Source organism: Juglans regia, chromosome 3, assembly GCF_001411555.2.
Source record: "Juglans regia cultivar Chandler chromosome 3, Walnut 2.0, whole genome shotgun sequence".
Lineage (NCBI taxonomy): Eukaryota > Viridiplantae > Streptophyta > Magnoliopsida > Fagales > Juglandaceae > Juglans > Juglans regia.
The window spans coordinates 13,378,674-13,401,912 of NC_049903.1; the positions used below are offsets into that span (position 1 = coordinate 13,378,674).

General features: G+C 38.7%; 2 protein-coding genes across 2 annotated transcripts; both read right to left on the reverse strand.

The window, feature by feature from the left end:
- Window positions 1-8,706: 8,706 nt before the first annotated feature.
- Window positions 8,707-11,518, reverse strand: LOC108998045 (oil body-associated protein 2A-like). Its single transcript, XM_018974472.2, has 4 exons — window positions 9,731-11,518; window positions 9,544-9,626; window positions 9,310-9,424; window positions 8,707-9,183 (listed from the first exon to the last, which is right to left on the reverse strand). The coding sequence occupies exons 1-4, from the start codon at window positions 10,014-10,016 to the stop codon at window positions 8,927-8,929; spliced, it is 741 nt and encodes a 246-aa protein (XP_018830017.1). The 5' UTR covers window positions 10,017-11,518; the 3' UTR covers window positions 8,707-8,926.
- A 7,511-nt stretch (window positions 11,519-19,029) lies between these two features.
- LOC108998050 (protein NRT1/ PTR FAMILY 4.5-like) lies at window positions 19,030-22,431 on the reverse strand. The gene is made up of 6 exons (XM_018974477.2): window positions 22,364-22,431; window positions 22,117-22,213; window positions 21,084-21,301; window positions 20,448-20,891; window positions 20,141-20,268; window positions 19,030-20,008 (listed from the first exon to the last, which is right to left on the reverse strand). The coding sequence occupies exons 1-6, from the start codon at window positions 22,370-22,372 to the stop codon at window positions 19,135-19,137; spliced, it is 1,770 nt and encodes a 589-aa protein (XP_018830022.1). The 5' UTR covers window positions 22,373-22,431; the 3' UTR covers window positions 19,030-19,134.
- Between the last annotated feature and the right edge of the window lie 808 nt (window positions 22,432-23,239).

The following is a 23,239-nucleotide window of genomic DNA, read 5'->3' on the forward strand; positions in this document are numbered from 1 at the left end:
CACGCTTAGCAGAGATGGAACAGTTGGTAAAGACTTTGACGACATAAGTGGAAACACTCCAAAGGAAAAACAAAGTTTTGCGGGTATACACTACCAAGCTACCTAAATAGACTGAGGCCAGCCACAATAGAAAGGTCGAGTCATGGGTTGTAGAAGGGGCAAATGCTGATAACAAAGGCAAGAAGAAGATGCAGCATGAGCTTTTCGACCTCATGGAAAAATATGAAACGATGGCCAAAAAGGTGGGAACCTCATCCTCGGTAGGCCATATGCTCACCAGCACGAACCAACCTTACAATGTGGACGTGATGGCCATGCCACTGCCAACAAAATTCAGGGTCCCTCAGATAAACTTGTACAACGAATCCAATGACCCCTTGGAGCATCTACACCTTCAAAGCTCATATAAACCTACACAGATTCCTTGGGGAGATCGCGTGTAGGGCTTTCCCGTTGACCCAAACTCAATTTACAACTTTGAGGACCTGGCTTGTCTCTTCATCACGCAGTTTATGGCTAGCAGGAAGAGAATGCGTCTGATAGCTTACCTTCTGACCATTAAACAATGAGAGGATGAGAGTTTGAGGCCTTATCTATCTAAATTTAACAATGAATGCATGACCACTAATGATCAAGACAAAAACATTATTCTCACCGCTAGCTTATGGCCTCGAAACTCATTTTGAGTTGGCTAGGAAAACCCCCACCATACTACGAGAATTCATGGACTAAGTGGACGAGTTTATAAATCCTAAAGACGCTCTTTGGGCATTGACATTGCCAAGAAAGATAGAGCTAGAACAGGTTGACAAAAGAGCCAAGACGTCAATCCAATCCAAAATTACGGACAAGGCAACAGAAGGACACTGCAGTAAAGGTCGGGATGATTCTTGTCCATCGAAGAGGCTGGGCGCCCAACGCGACCGAGCAATGCTAACAATAGAGAAGAAGAACAAATCGGTTTCCACAGGCCTGTTGTTTCACAATCCATCGTTTCGTTACTCACAACACAGTGGATTGCAAGTCTCTAGAGGGAGAAAGGGGGAGAGCACCATACTTGCTCCCCAATGCCATACCAACCAATGGGAGGAAAGGAAATGAAGTTGGGAAAATTTTGTTAGGCCAAGATGAATTGAGAGTCCAAGGTGGCGGATGGAACGCGAGCCCCTGCGAAACCACCCTCAATCGCCGCCCCACGGAAAGGCCCACATTGGTGAGATCTGAACCATAGCTAGGGGATTCGCTGGGGGCAAGTCCACTTTCTCTAGAAGAAAGGCTCGAGGCAGGAGAGCACGTTTCGAGGAAGTGTATTCGGTTGAACATCGCTCGACGAAGCAGAGGAGATGAGAGCTTGCACCGACCATCACTTTCAGGGAAGACGACGAAGAAGAGGCCTTTAGCCCCATGACGACACCCTAGTAGTGATGATGTAGGTGGCCAACTTCACCACCAGGCGAGTCCTCATCAACAACAGCAGCCCAAACGATGTCCTCTTTTGGGCTGCCTTCTCTCAGATGGGGATTGATCCCGACTGCTTGCAACCAAAACCCATGCCATTGAAAGGGTTCACAGGGGATATGGTTCAGCCAGTGGGAACCATCACACTCTCCATCTTGGCGGGAAAGGCCCCTTACACTGCTTCCACTATGCTTGATTTCATAGTGGTGAAAGCCCCTTCCTCGTACAACTCTATACTTGAGTGAGCCACGCTCAGCAACCTGAGGGCAGTGGTGTTGACCTACCACCTAAAGAGAAATTCCTAACCCCCATGGGACTAGGAGAGATCAGCGGTGAATAGGTCCTGGCACATGAATGTTATGTACAAGAACTAAGGCCAACAAAAAAGCAAGGTCAATATGATAGAGCCCTGGAACGATGACTGCATCTCACCCCCACTCGAGTTCATCACAGTGGAGGAAGCGGGACGAGCAGTCTCTTCTCCAAGTGGAGTCGAATGAGCCGCTCAAGCTAGATCTATTGGACCCAAACTACCTCGAGGCCATGATCAGATTTGGCAGCAAAATGATGCGTAGCATGCTGCAAGCTATGATACTACTCTTGACAGAACATCGAGACGTGTTTGCTAGGAACCACAAAGACATGTCGACATCATTCAACACCACCTGTGTGTGAACCCCAAGGCCAGGAAAGTCAAGCACAAATGGCAAAGTTTCAGTGCCGATAAATGCACCGCCATCACGAAAGAAGCCAATTGCCTCCTAGTGGCAGGATTCATACACAAGGCACACTATCCAGACTGATTTTCCAATGTTGTGCTCATGAGGAAGGCCAATGACAAGTGGAGGATGTGTGTCGACTTCACAAACTTAAATAAGGCTTAACCTAAGGACAAATTCCCTCTTTCCCAGATAGACTTGATAATGGATTCCATCCTGGGATATCGCATGCTTAGTTTCATGCATGCCTACTCGAGGTACAATCAGATCCGCATGGACCCCAACGACAAGGAAAATACATCAGTCATCACGAATAGGGGTTTGTACTGCTACATGGTCGTGCCTTTCGGCTTAAGGAATGCAAGAGCCACCAGGTGGCCCCTGTGTGAAAGTTTATTTGGATGGCATACTTGTGAAGAGCAAGACCCCCAAATAGCACCTAGCCAACCTGCGTAAGGCCTTCGCGATACTAAGGTGATATTGAATGAAACTCAACAGGCCAAATGTGCGTTCGGTGTAGAATCCAAAACATTCTTGGGTTACATGGTCTCAGAATGGGGAATAGAGGCCAACAAGGAAAAGGTGGAGGCCATAATTAATATGGCCCCACCACGAAGCATCAATGATATACAAAAACTCGTTGGCTGGGTAGCAGCTCTTAATAGGTTTGTGTCTAGGTTGATGGACAAGTGCTTGCCATTTTTCAAGGTACTGTGGAAGGCACATAATTGGAACAAAGAATGTGACCGGGCATCCGAGAGCCTCAAGCAGTATCTTGCTAGTCCCCTTTTGCTCAGTCAAGCCTAGGGGTGAAAGCCGAAATAATCGGTTCGATTTTTCTTAAAAACTAAACCGACTGACTTGTATTTTTGTGCAGGGAAACCTACGTAACCAGTAGAGTGTGGGAGGGGATACCGGCCGGACTAGTTCTCGGCTGGTTCATTGGTCTATTGTCGGTTTGGGCCTAAACTTGGGCCTATTTTTTATACACTATTTCTAGATCACTTTGGGCCTTTTGAGATTGCTTTAAACTCTTGATTTACTTTAACTATTTCTAGATCACTATTTCTGTATTTAAGTTTCATTTGTAATGTTATGTATAAAATAAATAAGTAAATTAGCAATAGATGTTACTTACAAGTTACCATAACTATAATACGAATACTATAACTATAATACTAATACTAACTATATTACTTACTACTTACTACATAATTAAAAATAAAATAAAAAATAACTTCACTAGATGTTTACTATTTAGTATTACATATTACAAATAAAGACAAATTGTCTTAAGCATAGCAATAATGTAAAAAAAGAAAACATAACATAGATAAATGAAAACAAATTGGGAGTGATCTTCATGTTCGCTGCTTCAACCTTCAATCTTCAACATTTGTCACATTTGATTGTACACCAAACTCTATACATAAACATTAATAAATAATAAGAATAATACATCAAATGTTAGTGAATTTGGATTATGAAAAATACTAAAATTAAATTATAATGAAAATAAAGAAAATATTACCCGATTCTACTATGAAGCTCTTCACATTATCCATAGCCTCCTGGATATCAATTGTTAACGGATACCTTAACCAATTTTGAGAACAAATAAGTGCCTCAATAGTTCTCGGAATCAACGAACTCTGAAAAGGATCAAGCACACAACCTCCCATACTAAATGTTGAATCGGATGCAACTGTGGAAACATGCATGGCCAACAAGTCTCATGCAGTATAGGATAGTTAGGCTCATTAATTTTCCACCAAGTCAAACAATGGGCTGAGTTCCTCACAATCATCTTATAAATATTGATTTACTTCTATTTTGGCAATAGTAGATACCATGATGGAAGATATTTTATACCACTCATAGAACCATTTTGTCTCATGTTTGTCATGACTACCATTCATGGTTCTAGATGTCGGAGGGGGCTCATGTGCCTGGGTACTCGTGGTGAAAGCGAATGTAGTGTTATACTCCATATACAAAATCTAATACATGTCTCATACTCGACACCAATTCCTTCGCACGAAACTCATCATGGATTTTCTTTAGGTGGAAAGTAAGAAACCCTAACTTGCTTCGTGGATCAAGCACAACTGCAACCAACATGAACAAGTTCATCCTATCTAATGACCCACAATACATATCATATTTTGTTCTCATGTTTATGGCCATACTCCTCAAACAACTATTAGCACTCTTGCTCAGCATAGTCGACTTATTTTGGAGATTACAAATCTCAAGAAAATTGGTGTTGGCTGTCAAATAAAAAGACCCAGAAAATCTCACTACAAAGCAGTTTACTCCTATATCAGTGAACTCCATTTTCTTACTAACATGCCAGATCTTCTCCATCGTCACCCTTAAGACTTCCTTCCCTATAGCGATTTTTCAGAGCATATCTTCCCTGCCAAGCTCCTCTCTCCTTTCCTTCTCAGATCATCCATGTCGCCCAGATACACTTCAATTGGGTTTACTTCCTCTTCATTTATTCTCAACCAATCCCACACCTCCTCTATTTCCTTCATCGTCCATCACTCCAACCACCGCAGCAACTGGCCACACCTCCCCTTATTCCCTGAGAAAAAATGGAAGACTAACTAACTTCACCACTATCGCCTGTGAGAGAGAGAGAGAGAGAGAGGACTTTCTTTTGCCCGAGAGGTTAAGGGGGGAGACTTAAGTTCCGCTGCACATAAGTGCATGTGGGTTCTTATGTATCCGTACTTGAGAAAATTACACGTATATATTAAATCTGTAATAGAGATGAACATTGCCCCGCTTGAAGAAACTTCTATAGGCCTTCTCTTTCCATTTCTTGGTATAATCATGCAGCGGTATAAATATGCATACTATGGTTTTTTAGGGGAGAATTTTCAAATGAAATACAATCTGCTCACTACTTAATTTCTAACTTTCTATAAATCAAGATATATCATGTTTCATGCAATCTCGATCACTGTCAATAAGTGTGGATAAAATTGGATTTCTAAATCAACTTGAAATATCATTCATGAAAATGAAATTCATAATCAACTTAAAATTTCATACAGCGAGAGTTCACTGTATGAAGCTTTGCTCTAGTGGACTGTAGAGCAAAGTGTCGAGCTAAGATTGCTTGAGCCAGGGTCAAGCCAGGATCGAGCAACAATCAAGCCAAGCCTAAAAAAATGCATTTTTAGTAGGAAATCAAGCCAAAATAAACAAATGCTTCAAACCATACAATGATTTCTTCAATCTGCATACGTGAACTTCCTTACCTTAAAAAATGACCCCCTCTGGCTAATGCATGTAAATGGTTTCATCAAACTCACCATGTAGGAACGTTGTTTTAACATCAAGTTGTTGTAACTCTAAGTCATACAATACTACTATAGCAAGTAACACTATGATTGAACTGTGTTTCACAACTGGAGAGAAAACTTTATTGAAGTCGATGCCTTCTCTTTGACTATAGCCTTTAGCAACCAAGTGTGCCCTGTAACTTGCATCTGTATCACCCTAGATTCTCTATTTTCTTTTGAAAACCAATTTGCAGCCAACAGTCTTCATCTTCTTCGGCAACTTAACTAGATCGCATGTTTGGTTTTTGTGAAGAGACTCAATCTCTTTAGTCATCGCTGCGCACCACTGTGTAGATTCCTTACTCTTGACAGCTTCTGAATAACTGGAAGGCTCATGACCAACAATGTTCTCTACCGTAGTAAGAGCATACATGAAAATGAAATTCATAATCAACTTGAAATTTCATACAGCGAGAGTTCACTGTATGAAGCTTTGCTCTAGTGGACTATAGAGCGAAGTGTCGAGCTAAGATTGCTTGAGCCAAGGTCAAGCCAGGATCGAGCAACAATCAAGCCAAATGCATTTTTAGTAGGAAATCAAGCCAAAATCAACAAATGCTTCAAACCATACAATGATTTATTCAATCTGCATACGTGATCTTCCTTACCTTAAAAAATGAACCCCTTTGGCTAATGCATGTAAATGGTTTCATCAAGCTCACCATGTATGAACGTTGTTTTAACATCAAGTTGTTGTAACTCTAAGTCATACAATACTACTATAGGAAGTAACACTATGATTGAACTGTGTTTCACAAATGGAGAGAAAACTTTATTGAAGTCGATGCCTTCTCTTTGATTGTAGCCTTTAGCAACCAAGTGTTCCTTGTATCTTGCATCTGTATCACCCTAGATTCCCTCTTTTCTTTTGAAAACTAATTTGCAGCCAACAGTCTTCATCTTCTTCGGCAACTTAACTAGATCGCATGTTTATTTTTTGTGAAGAGACTCAATCTCTTCAGTCATCGCTGCGCACCACTGTGTAGATTCCTTGCTCTTGACAGCTTCTGAATAATTGGAAGGCTCATGACCAACAATGTTCTCTACCGTAGTAAGAGCATACATCACCATATTTGTAATATCATGATCTTTAAGGTGGTCTGATCTGCCTCATCTCTATACCAGTAGCTATATTGTAGTCTTGCTCACCCTGTGTGCCAATATCATAATCAGAATCATGCTCATCTATAATAGAATGATCTTGGGTGCCACCTGGCATTCCCTGTGGTGCTTCAACCTGAAACTCCACCTTCTTGCAAATACCCTGTTCTTCACCTATAGACACAATAAACTCATTTCTCGGATTAAGCATAGATTTTTCATCAAATACAATATCCATGCTAATCACAAACCTAGGTGATTTAGGATCAGTACACCACAACCTAAATCCTTTCACCCCACTGGCATATCCAATGAAGGGCAATGATATAAACGTTTTGATTTTTTATGATTGATCGTGATTATTTGAGGAGTAACTATGATAGTTGTGTTTATCACAAGTAGTTATCTGATGGTTCTTTCATTCATTTATTACTTTATGTTGATGATATGCTTATTGCTGCTAAATCAATATTTGATATTGATTTGTTGAAAACTCAACTCAAAAAAGAGTTTGAAATGAAAGATTTAGGTACTGCAAAGAAGATTTTGGGGATGGAGATCTACAGGGATATGAAAGCTGGAAAGTTGTACTTGTCTCAGGGAAAGTACATTGATAAAGTTCTTGAAAGATTTGGAATGTCTAATTCCAAACTCGTAAGTGCACTGCTTGGTACATACTTTAAACTTTTAGTTTCCCTATCTCTTCAGATAGACGAGGAGGAACGGTTCATGGCTAGTGTTCCTTATTCCAGTGCAGTTGGCAGTATTATGTATATAATGGTTTGTACTCATCCAGATATTTCACAGGCAATAAGCATTGTCAGCAGGTACATGGCTAATCTAGGTAAGACTCATTGGTAGGCTGTGAAATGGATACTCAGGTATTTGATAGAGATGTTGATTTCAGTTCTAGAGTTATTGGTTATGTTGATTCTGATTATGCTGAGGACTTAGATAAAAGAAGATCATTGACAAAGTATGTTTTCACTTTGTGTGGGTCTGCTATTAGTTGGAAAGCAACACTACAATCCATTGTTACTTTATCAACTACAGAGGCAAAGTACATGGCAACAGCTGAAGCTGTTAAGGAGGCTATTTGGTTGAAAGGTCGGATCAGTGATTTGGGACTATAGCAGGATGGGATTTCAATATTCTGTGACAGTCAGAGTGCAATACATTTGACCAAAAATCAAATGTATCATTAGAGAACGAAGCACATTGATGTCAGGTATCATTTTTAGAGAGATTGTTACAGAAAGTATTGTACAAATTCAAAAGATTGCTACTACTGAGAATCCAGCAGATATGATGACAAAACCAGTTGCAGTGTACAAGTTCAAACTCTGTTTGGACTTGATTGGTGTATGGGGTTTATGATTCCCTTAGGGGATTTGGTGGAGGGGGTCAGTTCTCGGGTTAATGGATTCTGTTCAGGCTTGACGAAATTCAAGCCAATGTGGAGATTTGTTGAGTTTGGCTTGATTTCCTACTAAAAATGCATTTTTTGAGGCTTGGCTTGATTGTTGCTTGATCCTGGCTTGACTGTGGCTTGACCCTGGCTCAAGCAACATTAGTTCGACAAGTCGCTCGACAGTCCGCTCAAGCGAAAATTCATACAAAAAGTTCGCTCGACACCCGCTAACAATCCGCTCGAGCGGGATGCCAAACCTTAACTTTCACTCAAACACCACTCAACACTCGCTCGAGCAAATATTCAAAATCTAGAGTCCACCGTTTCAGCATAAATAGAAAAAGACATTTTATTTCAACTCAGTTTTTTGTTTTTGAGAGGCAGCAACCGTCGAGAGAGAGAAGTGAGAGAAATTCTTTTGTGAAGAATTTTTTATGATTTATTTGCTGTACTCCATCTTTGTTGATAATGAATTCATTGAAACCAACCCCGCCAGTAGACGTAGGCCTACATTGAGATGAACCACTTAAATTTTAATGTTATGTGTTTGATTCATTATTTTCTCTTGTTCACTTCTGCTGTGATACTTTAAATTTAGCCTTGATACCTGGTTTATCCCAATAGTTCTCATAATATACGTACTGCATAATCTGCCAACACGTTATTCAACTTAACATCTGTGCATATATATTTGAAGCCACGCTCTTACAATCCAAATGCTACTAGGTAGTCCATCTACCCCATGCAGTACGCCTGAGACATGTTCTCATGGCTCATATATATATACTAAACACAACCATATAATTACTCCATGCACCTAAAGAGAAATACATACATTTCTTCCATTATCTATCTTCATATACATAACGTAGGACGTACGTTCAGGGAAACGGTGCTCTTAATTTGATATCAGTGACCTTTATGCCGATGGCGAAACCTTTCCCATGATGTTTCCAGTAGTCCGCCTGCGAATTTATCGGCTCCGGCTCCAGGAGCTCCACTCTAGATTCCCTCAGAGCCTCGGTCGATATGTTGTACTTATTATCCCTCATACGGACCAGGTCCGGCGAGACCTGGCCTAGGTTCACCGGTTGTGGAGACATCATCAAGGCCGGCGCACCCAGTGGGAGCCTGTCACCTAATTCACATGTATATAACACACATACCAAAGTACCTCGAAATCAGTCGAACCCATCCATACTTGTTTATGCTATCACCTAAAGGGAATGATGCCCAGTTTTAAAGAGTACTTTTAATTTCTTACCTCTATCAACCTGCCATGTGCACCAGAACTTGCCGTATGTTTTCACCAGTTTTTCGAGTTCTGGCTTTTCAAGTATTCCAGGAACTCGTGGATTGACCCAGAGGCCTGACTTGATCTGGATGGTGATCCAAATTAAGTCGTGATCATCACATACATCGAGTAGTACTAATTTCATTTATAGGATATAAAGAAGGGAAGGAAATCAATTAAGCTGGGGTACAATACAAGTCCAACCTCATAAGCATGGGAGTGCCACAGCTTTTGCTCATCAGGAGGCAGAGCTTCAAATATCCTCTCCGATATCATATATTCAATACCTGCATATATAGCAGACGAAGTTGAAACGACATTAATGTGTTCGCTATCACTGATCAAAGCAAAAACAAAGGCCGGGAATAATTAAAATGTTTTTTTTGGGTACCTATGAGACGACCATGGGCGTGATCGGTATCGTAAACGGCACACTGGAGGAAGTCCTCGTTGAGGCGGGTGATGTAGTGGTGGGTCTCGATCTGGCGGGTCATGTCGTGGCTATACAAGGCGAAGGTGCAGGCGTGCTGGCTCATCTGCTTCACCGGCTTCAGTGACTGTAGTATTTGAGCTCCCTTGTCTATCATGTGCTGCTCCACCGTCATCGGCTGCCCAGGCGGCCTTGGGTCGCCCCCCATTGGCAAAGCAGAAGTTGGTGTCTTGTCGCTCGAAGCCATATACTGAGAAGGCGGCGATCAGCTCCTCTTCTGATATCTACGGCCTCTATGTTTCTCTTTTTATTCCGTTTACACAATTAATTTTGCCTGATCGAGAAGAGGTCTAGCGAGGGATCAGTACTGTTTTATAGATCATGTAGATACGTATGCATGGAGAACGTGGTGAGGTTTGAGAATCACACGTAGCCATGCAAGCAAAATGAGGTGGCTGAGGCTGGGTAAGTATAGTGCCAAATGGAGAGGACACTTGCCCTTGCACGCTGCTATTTCTTTCGAGAGAATATCAATCTGCTAGGGACAACCGCCATGCGGAATCGGGAGGTAATCGGCCATACATAAATGATAAACCTTACTTGGAATTAAAAAAAAGTAAAACGTAAAAGGCAAAGGACCCATGCCACTCCCTCTTCATTTCTTCACCCTTGCCGCACGCGCGATCCGAAGCAACCAAGGCCCCAGCAATCCCTCAACACCCCAACCTTTGAGGACTCATGCCAAAGCAAGAACAACGCCACCCTCCTCTGTGACTCCTCCAAGCCCTTCCGCCACCTCCTTTTCCTCTCCCTCTCCAACTGCTTTGCAGACGACATCGTTCTTTCCTTCACTGCCCTCAAATCCCTCTCTTCCTTCCATTCTCTCTCCTTCCTCAACTGCCCCATCTCTCCCATTCGTTTCCTTTCAAAATGATGTTTTGCCGATAATGGGTGCAGGAGATGCAGTTAAAAGAGCAGCAACAAGTTACTAACAATCAACCACGAGATAGAGAGAGATAAACTCAATTGCATTTTTAATTCAATAAATGATATTCATTTTCATCGGGTATGTTCTACATAAGAGAATCATGTCCCCTCAACTAGATTATATCCCCATTTTCTATGAAACTCCAATAAATCCTTTCTTTGACTCAGGTATGACAAGATTTTGGCTGCGCTGAATATTATATCCCCATTTGCAATGAAACTCCCCAACATTCACCTCATGCGCTGAAGATTCATTCTCTGCCTCGTCAGTTTTGCTCTCTGACTACTTATTTTCCTCATCGTTTTTATCTACCTCATTTGAAACTTTCTCCTCACTAGCAGCCTCTGCAACCAAAAATACAAAAGTCACAAACTATTACTCTGTGTTTGTTGACAACCCCACGACCAAAACTCGAAGCCTCTGCTTTTTCTCCTCCCACGAAAACTCGACCCCACGACCAAAAAAGGACTGAAAGAAATGGGGGGAGGAAGAGGATCAAAGAGAGAGGCAGAGCTTTCAGCTTCGAAGGGAGTGAGATGATTTCGGTTTCGAAGGGGAACTGAGGTTACAGATTTCGGCTTCGTGGGTCGTCTCGAAGGTTGTCGTTTTCGTAGGAAGGTGGTGGAATGGGAAGATTTGTGCTTGAGGAAGAAGAAGTTGAATTGCTACTTGTCTCCCCTTTGAAACCTAACTCTGGAATGACTGGAAGAAATGGGGAGGAGGGGGGGAATGTGCCTGTGGGGAAGACGAAGGAATGGGTCTAAAATGGGGGAAAATAAGTTTTGGGCAAAGAAGAAATTGAGGGAGGGAGGCTTCGGTGGGAATTATTTGTATGAAATGCTGCGTTTCACTTTCTCAGTTTCCATGTTGGCAGCGATGTCCCTGCAATTACACTGGCCGATTGTATTGAGTATTTTTCATTTTATTAATAGAAATAAAATGATAAATAAATAGTATTAAAATAATTTGAATTAAGATTTTAATTAAATTTAAAAAAAAATTTAATAAAATATTATAAAATTAAAATACTAATATTAATATTTGTATTTTGATCAGAAGATTTTTGAGAAAGTAGTATTTTTTATATTTTATTTAGAAGTTTAAAAAAGTTGTAATGATTAGCTAATGATTAGATGAAAAAATGTTGAAGATTTTAAATTGAAAAAATTTGTATTTGAGTGATATTTGGGAATGAAATTATGAGAAGAAATAAGCCCTTAGAGCATTCATAATGGCTTCTTTATCATATCCTTCAAAATACATCACTAAAATTTAATTTTTTTATTTTATATACTGACTTTTACAATACATCATACATTAGCTTGTCTATTTTTTCTCTATATCATTTAAATATTCTTTTTAATATTTTTTTATTCATTTTAAATATTTCCTCTAATTACCAATATTGATATCTTCATATCTTTTTATATTTGTAATATATATCTATATATAATGTCATATGATTATATCCTATTTTAGATTAATGCAAATTTATAAGCCAAATTAAAATTGACATTAATTCAAAATATACTTAAGAAATTATATCCTATTTTAAATTATTTATAAAAAAAAATAGAAAAAACAATTGAGAAACCCAGTTTCAATTTTCAATTCCTTAGCATCCCAATTAGCCCAGTTTGATCCATTTTTCAATAGTACTCTTTGGTTGTTTCTCCAGCAGAAAAACGCAAATAAATAAACAAATAACACCATGACCGATGCCACATAGGCTGAAATGAAATTAGGATAAAGGGGAAAAAACAATTCAGAGGAAAGAGAAAAAATTAAAAATATTTTATATGTGTGAATAGTATTTTATAGATGTAGCGGAATTATTATTGTAGCTACTTAGAAAATAAAGAGATTTACAACATCTATCGTGTCTCTATTTTGATTAATATTTTTCATATTTTATATATAAATAGTGTATTTAATTTACAGCATTGAGAATGCTCTTATGAATAATTAATAAAATTTATATATAATTTTCATGTTTTTGGATTGAAAATCATTAGAAATAGATTATTATATATAAATAGATTATTACATATAAAGTATATTGTAATACCCGGTTCCACTAAGTCGTCATCATGTCGAGCACTCATGAGTCCATGACCCATTTTTGTCTGTTTTCTCCTTCAATGCATCGTCATTTGTTATTGGAAAGTGTACCATCCACGTGAAACCATAGCCACTACAACTCCACACTCGGAAGCCAATCCCCGAACCACTGCGTCTGTTTTACCCGCATCAAAACACGGAACACTTCCACCATAACCATCAACCACCGTCACCGAGACCCTTACCAACCTTCATCGACATGTGAAAACCGATGCCACCACACCCACCTGACCACCACAAAAAGCCGTCGTGTAACACTACCCTACCACGCGAAGCCGTAGCCCATGCTTGGGCGTTTGCATGCATGCACTGCATGCCCACCCACGCACGGCCAGTGACCAACCTAGCCACTCCTGCGCCAGCTCTATCTCTCTCCCCATCATCACAATCGTAGACCATAGCCGCTGCAAGCTGCTTGCTCGTCGTCCGCTCCACCTCGCAGCTTCTCACACCGAAAGCCCCAATTTTTAGAACCCAGAACAGAGGAAGTTCCGCCCACCTTGAGCCACTACAACCACCCTCCACTGAGAACTCCACCACGTTGTGACCCCATAGAAACTGCCGGCGAAGACTTCCCGTCACCCCAGTCCGTCGCACGTCGCCTCAGGCCCTCGGTAAGCTCACGCCGTTTCTTTTTGTTTTTCTCTTTTCTCTCGGGTTACAGTGCTCTCTCTAACTCTCATCACGTTCTCTCTCTCTCTCTCTCTCTCTCTCTCTCTCTCTCTCTCTCACAATTGCTTAGTTGCTGAGCTCGCCACCTTCATCCGCTGCTTAGACCTTGCTCCTCCATGACCCTCTGTCACAGCTCCACTCCCTCGGTGAGTGTCCGTCCTCTCTCAAGCCTAGCTCTCTCTCTGTTTCTCATCTCTCTCTCTCACTCATCTCTTTCTCTCTCTCAGTGTGTCGCCGTCTGGATAGCCACCGTCGACCGCGCCCAACCAACCTGCTCCAACCGTGAATGCCACATCTGCCTTTTGTTAGGGACCCAAGTCTAGTCCCTAAACATTAGGGGGTCTGCGAGCTCGCCTGCCTTGAAATGACCAGATGGTTCGTGTCAACTTGCTTGGCCTTGCATGTATGATGGCAATGACAGGTTCCTAGGTTGATGAAGGTATGGTGTTAAGTGATGAAATTTATGATGATGATGAGTTTGGGAGATCTAAGTGATGATTTAGTGTGTTTGGTGCAATGTGGACTGGCTTCAAGGTTGCCTTTAATGTTGAGGCCACTTGGATGATGCTTAGGGTTGGTATGGTGAAGTGTAGCTAGGGTTTTAGGTGTGGCTAAGAGGTATTACGAAATTGGGAAGTGATGGACTAGGGTTGGAGTCTTAGGATGGGTTCCTAGGGTTTGGAAGGTGATTGAATGAGTTTAGGGTTTCTCCTTGACTTTAGGGATTGGCTAGGGTAAGATGAGGAAGGTCTTTGATGGGATTGAGTAATTTTATGGATGTTCAAAGAATTAAGGAATTGGAGATGAAAGATAGGGTTTGAATATGGTGTCATGGCCTCACTGTAGGAGAAGAAGATAACACGACATGGAGGCTAGGGTTTGTGGCTGAGAGTGGAAGTGATGAAGTCGAAGTCAACAAGAAGCAACTGAAGTGTTTTACTTTAACTCAAACTGAGAACGCACCTTTTGAAGAAGATGGAAGACCGATTGAAGACGCACCATTTTGCTAAGGATGAAGCACACCGTTTCATCAATTGGAGCTAACCGCAACACACCGTTTTGAGCAACTACTTTATTTCTAGAACATTTCATTTATGAGTTTGTTATTTTCTGTCTAAGTCTGTTATTTTAAGGAACACGTGTCATCATTTTATTTGTTTGGTTTTCATCCCTGCATGGATATGTAGTGGAACGGAAGGAAAGGAAATGATTTGAACATTGACACTGAAATTGTACTGGAACATTGGAGGTCAAGTGATCCTTCAAAGAACCTTTTTATCTTTTCTTTTCAATCAAATTGGCTCTGCCATTTTCACAAACAGTTTTTGCGCATTTGCACTTCACTACAAACCTGCATCAATTTACAATCTCACCAAGCCATTTACAAACACAAGAAGCATATTCATTACATTTGGCAAGAGGATGAGGATCTTTGGTAGGATTTGGAAAGATAGAGATGAGTGGCTTATGATTCCTAAATTGTAGGAATTAGTTTAGGGATTGATTGGGTTTCAGTTTTGGAAATGGTTCACTTGAGTAATTCTAAGAAGTGAGTAATTTGAGGGATTGAGTTATTTGAATAATGGAGTGATTTTAGAGATTGGATTTAGAAGATGGGATGAGGATTCCTACAATGTAGGAATTACTTTGTGGGACTCTAGGGTTTTGGCTAGGGTTTAGTTGGATGAAGGGATGCTAGGGCTGGGATTCCTAAAGTTTAGGAAATTCTTATGGAAGGCTAGGGTTTCTAACTAAGGCAAGAAATGTGTATGAAATGATGGAGGCAATGGAAATTTCGGCTAGGGTTAATGTGGATGGAGGAAGGCTTATTTTGGAAAGTGGAAATTATGGGAATATGGCCTTGGAAAGATGGAGGCTTATGATATGATTGGTATGCAAGAAAATGCGAGAAAATATATGAACAAACTAGAAAATATAAGAACAACAATGTATTTTTGGATTTTTGAATAAAGAATAGAAAATAAACAAGAGATTGATAAAATGAATCAATACCTATTCACGAATCGCAAGGTGATGAAACATAAGATCGATAAAAAAAAAGAGATAAGTGATTCAACACTTATTCACAAATTGCAAGGTAATGAATCAAAGATAGATAAATGGACAATACATATTCCCGAATTGTAAGGTATTAATCATCTCATTGGGATTCACGAATTACACCTAAAAGAGCCCAAGTGCAAAAGAACCGAAAGTGTTCACAAGAACACACCCAACCGTTCCACAGAGGAAAATGTCAAATAATCAAAAAGCCGAAAGATGTAAAATGAAATGTCTAAGGTCTTATTTAAAGCAATAACATAGGTAGGAAAACCCTAAAAGGTCCCCTTGTAAAATAGGTCTTGGGTGGGCCCCATGATGGCCCGTGTCATATGTTGGCCCTTGGTGGCCTAGGCTGGTCCATGGGCATGGCTGGTATGGTTGCTAGCTTGTGGCTGGCATGGCCCAGGCATGGCCTGGGTGTTGGCTTGGGTGGCATGGCCCAGGCAAGGGCCAGGGCTCTGGAGCTGCATGCTGGGGCTGTTGCCTAGGCACGCTGGCATGGCCTAGGCAAGGTGTCTAGGTGCTGGGCTGTTAGGGCATCCTAGGAGGGTCATGGCAGGGCTGTTGGGCTGTCCTGGGCATGTCATGGTTGGGGCCATGCCATGCTTGTGGGGCTGTTGTGGTGCTATCAAGGCATGTCAGCGATAATGTTGAGGGGCTGTCAAGGCATGTCAGTGACAGTGTCAAAGCCTTGTCCGTGGGGCTGTCAAGACATCTTAATAGCAGTGTCAAGGCATGGACCATGAGGTTGTCCAGCCTTATCAGTGACAATGTCAGGGCATCAACCATGGCCCATCAAGGTTTGTCATGACATGGTTGGTAGCTTGGCCGTGGGCCACAAAACATGGGGTCTTGACACTCTAGCTAAGCTTTTCATCCTAACGTTAGGTTTGTCCTCTTTTGGTTTCTTCTGGGTTTAGTTTTCTCTCTTTCCAGAAACAACTAGTAATTGCCTTGAGTTTTTGGAGAATAACCTATATCTAGCTTAGTTTTTACAAGTATGCCATTAAGCCCAATGGCTTAATTCGTGTTGGACTTATTCTTGGGTAAAGATTGATTTATTCAAAGGCTTATTAATGTTTTAAGGTGTTTTGGGCTTAACTTTTAAGTTAGATTTATTTTTATCATGAATTTAATTTTATATTGGACTACATTAAAAGAAAGAAATAGGTTAAATGATTTTCATAATTGATAGATCTTTTTATTTATTATATTAATGTATAATTCGGAAGTGATTGATATCGAAGAAATTTAGAAAGTGATGATATTTAGGATTACGTGAATTTTAGGTGGTGAGAAATTAAAATAGGTATTTAAGAAGCCTAGACTTAAATATTTTAAATATGTGTTTAATTGGAGATTTATTGAACTTACATGATTATAGGTGACGAGTAATTTTTGTTCGACAGTGTTGAGAAAATTTCTGAAAAATCTTAGAAATCCAGATAAGCTGGGTTCCTATGCTAGACTTTGTATAAAAATAAATAAAATAGGCTGGGGTTATTTTTGGAAAAATGTGCATTTTTCTTATGAAAAAAATTTGAAACGACCTCTCTTATTTGTTCTGAATGACTCATGAAATTCTGTATACGAATAAAATATTTTTCTGTCATAACTAGTGTATACATGAGCTAATTTTATACAGTATGTTTCTGAACTATACAAAATGAGCGAATATGAAACTCATAAAAATTTGTACATGTGATATGAAAATGTTCTGAAAATGTTCTGAAACTGTTTTTGAAAATGTGAAAAGATCTGAATTTTTTCAGTACTCTGTTTTGACATGTTGAGACCTGGAAACCTTGGCATGAGATTCTGATTCTGTATTCTGATTAAGTCTGATTAAGATTTTCTGCTCGGTTTCTCTACCACGAGGTGAAACATGGTATACGGCCCAACCACGGGTATAATGGTAGTTTATAATCCTACCATAGGAGTTAAACATGGTATCTGTCTCGATGTGATGTCCCGATATGATGAAGATAAAGTCTCAGATTTTGGTATGTCAAAGGATTTTGAAGAAGAGAGTTTTTCTTAAAACTTCGCTCTGAAATTTTGTAGTAACATGTTTTGATCTTACATTCTGAAATCAACTATTTCTGATTATGCATTCTGAAAATAAATATTTTCGTTCCATATTCTAAATTCTGAAAATGCTTATGTCTACATACTAGTATATATTCTCTACTTACTGAGTTGTTGATAACTCATCCCTTATCTTCACAATATTTTTCAGATGATTGTGATGGTCCTGCTGGCGAGTAAGAGTAGGTTGTGTTAGAAAAGTTGTGAAGTTCATAGAGGAATAAGTATTCGAGGATAAAGTATTTATTTGGGAGTATTTTTAGTTGATTTATGATTTTATGTTATTTTTTGTATTGTAAGTCTTAGAAATTTCGAGACTATGTATTTTGATGGAATATTAGAGTGTATAAATATGTTATGGAAGACGATGTTAGGTTACAAGAGTTAACTTCTTAGGACCCACGGCGGTGCATGGGGCGTTACATATATAGTACGTAAATTTTTATATATATGATATTAATGTACTATATAATTATTCATAATATATATTTAATAATGCAGATCTAAGTTTTGAACCACTCTAATTTTATATTTATGGAGGCTGCTACTCATAATCTGTCCATAAATTAGCATGAGTGAAAATAAATAGCACTCTAATATAAAATTAATAACAGTACTATCAAAATTTTATATTTTAACACCATGAGTGCTACTCATATTGTTTATCCAAAAATCTTATATTTATGGAGGCTGCTACATCATGAGTACGTGGTTCCATGTCACCTATGTTTATCTACTTGGAGTACAATATTATTTCAATTTTGATAGTTAAGATGGATGAAAAATAGATAAACATAGGTGACATGGAACCACTCATGATGTTAAAATATTAATGAATGGCAGTGCACATTATTATTATCTTTTTTATATTTAATGTTGTAATCTATAATTAGTTTTAATAGTGCACAAAGTTAAAATGCATATATATTTTCTTTCTTAAAATAGTGACCCTATTCATCGTCCTTTAAACTATATATATCATCCTCCCATTATTATTATTATTAACATGGCATTTAATAATATCTATTAAAAATGATTTATGCTTAAAAGGAAGGTCATGAAATATATTATATATTATTTTTCTTTGCATTACAACACACATGATGACTTGAAGCTACAATGTTTTAATTAAAAAACAGCACAGTACATATCATATATAAGCTATGATCAGCTATAATATCATCAAATCTAGGAATTAAAGGCAAAGAAGGAAAAAAAAAATTACAAGTAAATAAAAAAACCAAAAGAAAACCCCAACTTTTATATATATATATATATATATATATATATATATATATATATGTATGTATGTATATAAGATCAGAAATCGATCAAGCCGCCCATGCATTAACCCACCAGCTTGTTCTTTTGCTGATGATTATTCCGTTAGTATCACAACGTAATTAATAGAGACAAGATCATTTTCTTTTGCTCATTCCTTGTTGTCGTTTGAGACGACGGGATTGATCTCAGGCCTGTACTTGTACCTCTTAGCCACAAACAAATAGATACAGAAGTTGATCAAGCTCATTATAGAAAGCAACCAGTAGAAGAGGTTCAAATGGTTCCTGTTAATATTATTCCCTGCAATCCAACCTCCACTTCTCGTATCCTTTGTTGCTCTGTTAACAATTTGGACAATTATGGTGCTGAAATAATATCCCAGAGCCATGGAGCACCACAGGAAGCAAGTCGAGATGGATTTGAGGCCTTTCGGTGCCTGTGAATAGAAGAACTCAAGCAGACCCACGTACGTGAACATGTCTGCAATTCCAAATATGAAGTACTGAAACGATAGCCAGAATGTGCTAATGGGCAATGGCTGTATCACTGGGATGGCATCAAGCATGTTGTTGTCCCTTGCTACGCCTTTTCGCTTCACTTCCAGTATTGCAGCCACGGCCATGGAGATGGCTGAGAGAATTAGGCCAACTCCTACACGTTGCAGGTGGGAGATTCCGGTGGGGATGCCCGTGATTTTTCTTGCGAAGGGAACAAAAATCCGGTCGTAGATGGGGATTATAATGATCATGAATAGAATTGGGATGATGGGGAGTGAGGCTGGTGGGATGTGAAAAGATTTGGTGACGCTTGTGTCCATGGTGACACCTTGTTGGATTGAGAAGGTTTGGAGCTGAGCCAGGCAAAGGGTCATTATAATTGTGCATCCAAAAATTGGGACCATTCCTAGTATTACTTTGGCATTTTCCACTTGAGTTACTCTGCAAAGTTTCCATGGGTTTGCAGCCTCTTGGCTGCCATGCTGCCCTGTAGATGTTGGTCGGATGGCTGCTTTGTCTAAAAACCTACAAAGGATTTTAGCATGATTTGTAAATGAAAGGGGTAAATATATAGGAGCATGCACCTGCTAAATGGTATAACTTTCGGTTGCAATAGATTAGAAGATATAGTGCAAATTAAAGGGGGTGGGATAGGACCTGAAAACGTCTCTGTGAGGTAAAAATTCTACTTCCAAAGCAGCTTCCTTGTCCATATCCATTTCATAGAGCTCTGTGGGGTCCTCAGGAAGGTGAAGATTTCTGTTACGTATGGCTGCAACATACACCTGAAAAAAAAAAAAAAAAAATTTGAGCAGTATTGGCTATAAACTTGATCTTAGCTGAAAGGCAGAGAGAGATTTAAAAGAAGAGCAACAAGAGATACTCTTTTAGCTATAAATAACAGAAGGGTCTAAGATTTTCTTGGCAGGAATGAATGAATAACCTATTATATATGCAAAATTACCTGTATGATTTCAGTGATGGCGCTGGTTCCTTGAATAACTTGTATCCTGTACATTGGCAATCCCGCAGAAAAGATAATCACAGCCAAGAACATGGCGATGGTAGAGATTCCAAAGCCCCAGTCCCATCCCCTATTATCTTGGATCCACACAATTAGTGTTAAGCTGACAACACCACCAATACATATGGCCAGTAAAAGGCCGTTGAAGAAACTGGACATCTGCCTTGCTTCTTTGGGGTCCTTTTCATCAAATTGATCAGCCCCATGTGATGGCAATGCAGCTTTGACTCCTGCAGCCCCAGCAGCAAGAAAATACAGGGCAACAAAGAGGATGGCAGCATTGCCACCATCGACTTTCTCACAGCGCGAAGTTGGATCAAAGATGTTGCAAGTTGGGGGCTTTAGCCCGGGATAGCGAGCTTGTATTGTTAACAATGCTAGTCCCTGCAGGATAAACATTCCGTGCATGAACGATTTAAGCGAATTAATAGGATTATATATCAACCAGATGACTAATTATATATCTTAGTCCATCATCATAATCATTAATTTTGTATCATCTATAATTATGTTTTTTTTATTGGAATATTATATATTATATATCATTTGGTGGATCAACTGGATTTGTAGGCATACCGCTAACTCCAGGCATGCTGAAACGAGGACAGTTTTAAATCTGCCAATGTAGGTGTCTGCAAGGGCAGCTGCTAGAATGGAGAGAATGTAGCCAGTGCCCATGTAGTTGGTTAGCTGGTTAGCAGCATCGGCTATTTCCATATGCATCACCCCGTTGAAGTATGTCACCAAGTTCACCGCCAGTGCCAAGGTTGCCATGCCCTCGAAACAAAACGCGCCTGAAACATGCAGAACAATTGATAAAACCTGCAAATTAAGCCGGCCATTTACTACAAACTTATATTACATGATGATGAAGTGAAGATCAATTCTTGTGTATTTGAATGCACTTGACAAGTTAGATTTTTTAACTTGTAATTTTTCTTGAGTGTTTTCTTTTTGGGTTTATGTTGTTTTATTTTATTTATTTTTATTTTGTTTTTTAAAATACTTTATTTATTTATTTTTTATTTTTGGTTTTCTAAGATATTATAAGGGAGTAACAAATTCAATTAAAAAGCACTAGGTAGCATTTACATGAATTTGATTTTAAGACAGACTATATATATATAAGGAATGTTTTTACATTAATTAACCCTATTTAACAAATAAAACGCTTAGTATATATTAATTACTATAATTTGACGAATTAATATCATCAGTACCATTATAATCATAAGAAAAAGCATGTATCATATTATATGTACGTACGTAAAAGATCTGCATCATGGTACGTACCAAATTACGTACGTATAACTAAGAGTATTTTCAGAAAAATATTTAATTTTCAAGCTAATTAAGTTACAATCAATAAAATTAACATATATATATGATTAGAGAAAACAATATATATATATATATATTTATAATAATTTGCTAAAAACAATTTTCAGCAAACATCTGTTTTTTTTATCGTTGAAATTACAAATCAAATCTAAAGTACCAGAAGTACTAATCACTGACAATATATACATACATACATACATATATATATATATATATACACACACACACACATATATGTATATTTCTGAACAAACAAATTCTTACGTACCAAGTATGAGGACAGCACTTCTGGTTCCTCCATGTTTGTACTTAACAGCCGCTCTTCCTTTCCAATCCACCTTTCCTTCAACGGTCTCAGGTTTCTCCTACAGAAACCAAAAGGATAGCCATAAGAAGCATGAAAATAATGAATGTATAACGCAAACTATATATATATATGATCAGAGGCTAGCTAGCTAGCTAGCTAGCTAGGCAACGTAACAATATTAATGAGGGCAGAAGATCTAGCAAAATACCATGGCCATAATTGGCTAGATCTATCAGTGGTACTACTCTTTTAGTGCCCCTATCAGCTAGCTTGTGCTAATTAAAGATGGATATTGCTAGCTAGCTAATTTTGTGGAAGCTTATAAGACTAGTACTAATGAGTTTAACTACTATATATAAATACAGGGTGCCAACGCTGTGATTGGGCAGATCGAGTACTGTATCATGTATGTTTGTGATGACTTGTTCTTATGCCCAGGCTCTCGACGCCCTTCTACTTGTTTGAGTGCAAGTGTATTTTATGCCGAAAATTGCCGTCTCTATATATTATACAAATCAACATCTTGATCAGGATATAATAATAATATGCTATATATCTGTCACCTCTTAATTTTTTAGTGGTTAATACCAGCAAATTAATTGTAAGAATATTAATGTACTGATCTGTACATGAAAGCAACGCTCTCGGTTCCAAAAACGTTGTGGTCTCATATTTATTATATATATATATGTATATATTATTAATGTTTGTTAGTGCTTTTATACATCAATTATTGTACGGATTATAATATGTTATTTAAGTCTACAAAAAACCTAATATAAGAGTTTAAATTAATAGTAATATCTTTCTTCACGAATAAATTTTTCATATAGCAATGCTCGCGCGAGTAGCTCGAGCTTGAATTGAGCCTAATTAAATATCTAATTAAGGGGTCAAGCATGGCAATGTTACACAACCTCTCAACCTCCACACACTACATTTTTTTAAAATTTTAAAATTTTTTAAATTTTTTTTAAATTTTTTTTTGAGTTTATTCTTTGTAAATTAATTCAATTTTTCTATTCATTATTATTATTTTTTTCATATATTAAATATTTGATAAAAAGAAAAAAATAATAAAAAT

What these genes read in the sequence shown, in the direction of transcription:
- LOC108998050 (XM_018974477.2), bottom strand. An exon ending in AAGTGCTGTCCTCATACTTG is followed by an intron (nt 21,302 to 22,116) that starts GTACGTAAGAAT and finishes TGCATGTTTCAG; the next exon opens with GCGCGTTTTGTTTCGAGGGC. An exon ending in CCTCACAGAGACGTTTTCAG is followed by an intron (nt 20,009 to 20,140) that starts GTCCTATCCCAC and finishes AATCCTTTGTAG; the next exon opens with GTTTTTAGACAAAGCAGCCA.
- LOC108998045 (XM_018974472.2), bottom strand. Translation starts at nt 10,016, where the DNA reads ATGGCTTCGAGCGACAAGACACCAACTTCTGCTTTGCCAATGGGGGGC. An exon ending in CGCCCATGGTCGTCTCATAG is followed by an intron (nt 9,627 to 9,730) that starts GTACCCAAAAAA and finishes CTATATATGCAG; the next exon opens with GTATTGAATATATGATATCG. An exon ending in GGCACTCCCATGCTTATGAG is followed by an intron (nt 9,425 to 9,543) that starts GTTGGACTTGTA and finishes ATCACCATCCAG; the next exon opens with ATCAAGTCAGGCCTCTGGGT.